Below are 5561 nucleotides of genomic sequence, written 5' to 3'. Positions count from 1 at the left end.
GATTGGCTCGAAGTGTTCACGGACGGTAGAGAAAAAAGTGTCATTTGTGAGGCATTCAATTTAAAAAGAAACTTGGCGTCTCAGTTGTCGGGATTAGAGTGCAATATCAACGAAATTGAAACACAAATTGCGCTTTTTAATACAGACTTGCAAGTGGCGCGGATGCAAGCTCAAGAGTGCAAAAGAAAACTAGAACAATTTAATAATTTAGCATTTAACGAAATTGTAAAATAGTAATAATGTATATAATAAATAAATTATACAATTACAAACTTCTGTGTAATTATTATGCGGTGTTGTGGTGGTGGTAAAAAAGAAAATAGCGTCTAAATATATACATGTTTATTCTTGTTGCAATACAATGGAATACAATCAATACATAAAAGTCTTATCTACAGTTACATATGTTATAATAAAACCACAGTATTAATAGTTCAATGGACTATCAGAAAAGCGTAACTTTTTTCCATATTTCCTCTCATCGTGAAGCATTAAATTACATTCATCTTCAGTTTCTACAGTGAACAAAACTTCTTCAAAGCAGCTTTGACACCAAAATTGTTTATCGTGATATACATCATTCAAATTATTTATATCCAGCTGTAAATGATAGTGATCCAATAAAAGTCTAAAATTTTTCTTTTTAAATTTTTTAACTAGTTGAAATATAAAGTGACAAGATTTACAAACTAAAATTTCCGAATATTTTATCCTGTAATAACTGACCCATAAACAGTAAGCGGATTCTCCGTCAAAATCAATGGTTGGAGTTGCCAAAATGCTATTTCTGTAAGACGATCCAAATCTCTTATTCAACAGAATGAATTCTAAATTTAATAAAGAATTGCCATCAGACTGGAGCGCTAATTGTTTAAGGTACTTCCATCTATATTTCGAATAATATTTAAATATTAGTATCGTTAGTTTCCAAGGCAAAGGTGACTCAAGCAAAAAATCAGCACTACACCTAATATTTTCGCAAATTGTTATAATACAAAGGCTTTCTAATGTAAGTTGTTTGACCATAATCTGTAACAAAAATATATTAAAAAATAATTACGGCACTTTATAATGTCCCCACGGAAGCGTTTCATATGAATTCGGCAAAAGATAACGTTTATCGTCTAAAGGACTCAAGGCAACTTTTGTTTGTTCGATGCTAAATACATTGTGAGTGTATGAACGAATGGTTCGTTGAGTGGCGTACTTTTCCCTAAAATTTGTTAAGCATTCTACGTAGTCATCAAATGAAATTTTATTTTTTACAATATTGTACTGAATACCCTTTGACTTTTTAACTACCGAACCCGTTAAAATTTTGAAAGTATACATTTTCGACCTTAACCCCGCATAATGACTAATGATGGTGCCATTAGTCTCATCCTTCATCAACCCCAAAACCTTTTTGTTGATTTGCGGTATATTATAGGGATTGTCATTAGGATAATCAGACGTGTCAAATTTTTGTTAAATCGGCCTTAATAACGCTTTCATATGCGTCATAACATTTGATATTATAAATGAAACTGTCCGTATCCATGTATTGAATTTTACATTTTTCGGGACCCAAATTTGGAAGCATGTAATTATAATGAAACTCGTACATGGTCGTTTTCGACAAATCCAATATGGACATTCCAATATAAAGTGGCTTATTAAAGCAAAGTTCCGATTTTTTTAATTCTATAAGCAACAAATTGTTATCAAGTATGGTTCTACTGTGAAATCTAGGACTAGAAATTAAATTTTTCGCACCGTAGCGACCATCCCACGCTTTAACAAATTTAACAATACGATGCTTGCGAATGTTTTCCATTGTTTTACCGTAAGCGGCATTATTAAACAATTTGTATAAATTTATACCAAATTTTGTCTTTGCTTGGGTTCTTAATTTATTATTATGATCGATATAACATTTCAACCAACGAGATTGGTTAAATTTTAATATTTTGTGAATTTTCTTTAGTACGAGACCGTTTTTGAGAGCCTGTTTTAAATTGCGATAGTGTATGACGTATTTTTCTTTATTATACAAAGTAGTCATTAGTTTTGGTAACTTTGAATTGGGGGGCACTCGATGTTCGGCACAAAATGGAAAATCTCTATGTGTGTCATGTAATTTCTGCGGGTATTCCAGGTCTACCTCTAGGATATATCCTTGGGAAGATTCATCTGGAATGTTCATGACAGTAAATGAATCAATCTCTTGATGAGACATCCAGTCGAATCCTCCGTAAGGAAGAGGCTCGCACATGGCCTTGCCATAGAGGTTATTGACGTCAAAGTACATGATATAGGAATCATCCCTGGATGAATCGTAGTTGGGCATATATTTATTGTTGGCCTCCGCATATCTACCAACACACACCGAAATTCCACCTCGTATAGCCCGCTCGATAATCATAATTTGGTCAATGTCGCACAACGAAGGATGATCCGTTACCCATTTCAAATTTATTAATGTTAATCTCTAAATAAATAATATTATTTAAAGCCCACCCGGAATCACGTTCCTGAAACTCTGACATTTGATTTAAAATTTTATCTTGCACATTTTCAACAAACCAATCATTCAATTCTGTTCCTAAATCAACTACAGCATTTCCGGTACTCAGATATTTAACATCAACTTCGCCTTGGACATCATTTTTTGCCTTAATAAATTCACCGCAAAATGTGGTATTTACTTTCAGCAATAAAAATTTCTTTAAAATTTGACTAATTTTTTGTTGAAATATTGGACGAGAATCGTTTAAAAATTGAATTAAATCTTTATGAAGTAAATTAATTATGACACCAGTCTGAACTCTTCCCTGGAAACACGACGCTACCGATTCCCATACAACCATTTCATTTGTGTTTGTCTCGCGGCTACTACTTTGTAATCCCAATCCAAAATGCTTATGTTGATAATTAAGAATAATTTTTCTAATAGCTTTCAGATGTTGAATTGTAGTTTGTAATTTTCTTTTTAACCCAATAGATAAATCCTTTTCGTTAGAAACGATTTGGTTGCAAGATTCAATATTTTTACTTAGTCTCCTAAGCCACACATCACTATCTCTAAGAGTGAACTTGTCGGAAATATGCTTTTTTAATTTTTGTAAGGTTAAAATTAAGATTTGCGCTCTATGAATGATCTGCTTTACGCGCATCGTGGTTTATTAAATATATAACAGTAAATAAGACTTACCCTGTATAATATGTTGATTAATTTTGAATTATTTTGAATTTCTTTAAAGAGTTGGGCTTTCCAATATCTTTGGATCCCTCGTAGACCAGTTTGTACTGCCCCGACGCAAAGTGTTCTAGTCTCGGACGGAAAGCTTCTGTCACGCGAGTAGGAAGAAATACTACGGAATTTTCTAATTGCAGCAACACGGAATTGCCAAATTTTGTATTAACAATTTTGGCTCTAGTAATTTTAAACGGAACGCCTATCGGCAATTCATGCAGTTTGACAATCGGCTGCTCAAAATCACCTTCTGCAAGACAGGTTTGATTCAGTTGACTTAAGTCCATCTATAAATTATTATTAATTATTTTATCTCAAAATAAAAAAAATAAAAAAAACTTACGCTTAAGATTGGCTGCTATTCTATTTGCGGTTACGGGTTGAGAGTACTAAGATGATCTTTAGGACCTTTATAAAATAATAACAAATGTTAAAGAATTAAAATAAAACAATAAAAAAGGTACTTACTGCTTTTTTGTACGAACACCAAACCACTAAGTTAGCTTCCACGTTGCACGAATAATACCAAAAACAACTACTGACAAAACAGAGAAAAATGAGATGTATTTATACGGTGCGAGAATACTTTCTAAAAGTTAACAAACGAAGACACCTCCACATGCGTTGCAACAAATTTTTCCCATTACGTTAATCCCACGGAGCAAATATAAAGGGGGCAATTAATTATTATTCTCAACAAGCAAAACAACTCGACATTTAGACTCGGCGCGTTATGAAATTCCACATCCCATACGGAGATTGTAAAAAATGAAAGCAAGTTGGCCTTGATCTTTTGCGGCAACATACGTTCGTCCAACGTCCGAAGCGGTTGCGTTCCCGTGTGAAAGCGTGTTGACCCTGAGACTCCTATCTGCACGGTTGTCTGGCGACAACATCGCGTCTATTCAAATCGGCGTTGGTGCTTGTGGGTTGAAGACCTTTCGACTTTTAATTCAACCATGGAAGGAGTGCATGTGTATAAATACGTTGCATGTGTATTATAGACTATATTCAGTGCAATGAATACAGAAGTGCGATGTCCATTTCCCTACGACCCTACAACTGGTAAGTTTTATATTTTAATTACCTTTATACAGTGCGCGTCTTTTCTTGTGGGTTTCAGTTTGGGTTATCACTTTTTTGGTTAGTTTCTACCTGTTTTTAAAATATGATACTCATCTTTTTTACGTTGCATAATAACCGATTTAAATTGAGTGTTTTTAATATCTTTTAAATGACAGTGAATGGAAAAGGGAATTTTGGCTTTTAAAAAATAAACAATTTTTAAATTTGTTTCAAAAATGTGCGTTTTATGGGGAAAACGCGAAATATGTTTTATTTTTTGTACTAAAAAATTGCAGTTTGCCTTTTTGACAATAATAATCGAATTAAATTGAGCGTTTTTAATATCTTTTAAATGACAGTGAATAGGGAATTTTGGCTTTTAAAAAATAAACAATTTTTAAAATTATTTGATGACCCCCCACTTACTGAAAGTTTTGTTTCAAAAATGTGCGTTTTATGGGGAAAACGCGAAATATATACATTTTTTTGTTTATTTTTTGTACTAAAAAATTGCAGTTTGCCCTTTTGACAATAATACACTTACATTTAAATGACAGTGAATTGAAACGTGAATTTTGGTATGCGCGTATAACTTAAAAAACAATTTTTAAAATAATTTGATAACCCCCCTTTTTGGAAGTTTTGTTTAAAAAAAAAATGTGTGTTTTATAGGAAACGCTACATATCATACTTTGTTTTGTTCTAGAAAAAATCGCGGTTTGTCCGTATGACAAGTCGCATATTATGTTGGCGCATCGCTTAGGGCGTCACATATTCAAATCACACAAAGAGTACCGGGGGTTAGAATTCCCGGTACGACATGAAACGACAAGGGAACATCACCAGCAGCAGGAGCAACCCGGTGGATCAAAAGAAGAGCAGCAGGAGTACCCGGGTGGGTGGTCGACGGAGTGGGACGGCGAGGAGTGCACTTCGTATTTAGATTTCCTCCGGGAACGGGAAGAAGAACAACGCAAGGAACAGGAACAATGGGATGGTCGACTGAATCGACATAAAAAGAAGAAGAAACTCCTCGCCAGACCAATTTTATAAATAAAATAAAATAAAATGTATTAAAATTCAAGTTTATTTAATTATCCTCCCGATCCACCGCGTCACCGCGCCGCACCGTCACCGCCCTCTACCGGGGGGGCCTACGACGGTCGGAGCGCGCGACATCTAGCAGCGACGGGCGGAACCGGGGCAAAACAGGACGCTACACAAGCTGGCGACATCTAGCAGCGACGGGCGGAACCGGGGC

The 5561-nt window shown here is 34.7% G+C and overlaps 1 protein-coding gene across 1 annotated transcript; it reads left to right on the top strand.

Annotated features, from left to right (window-relative positions):
• Positions 1-4163: 4163 nt before the first annotated feature.
• On the top strand, positions 4164-5353 carry LOC132704259 (uncharacterized). The gene is made up of 2 exons (XM_060674122.1): positions 4164-4300; positions 5007-5353. The coding sequence occupies exons 1-2, from the start codon at positions 4255-4257 to the stop codon at positions 5351-5353; spliced, it is 393 nt and encodes a 130-aa protein (XP_060530105.1). The 5' UTR covers positions 4164-4254.
• The last annotated feature ends 208 nt before the right edge of the window (positions 5354-5561 follow it).

This window comes from Cylas formicarius, unplaced genomic scaffold, assembly GCF_029955315.1.
Source record: "Cylas formicarius isolate icCylForm1 unplaced genomic scaffold, icCylForm1.1 PGA_scaffold_73__1_contigs__length_36455, whole genome shotgun sequence".
NCBI classification, from domain to species: Eukaryota; Metazoa; Arthropoda; class Insecta; order Coleoptera; family Brentidae; genus Cylas; species Cylas formicarius.
The sequence above is the reverse complement of the archived record's forward strand: the minus strand, read 5'-3'. Positions and strand labels throughout refer to the sequence as shown.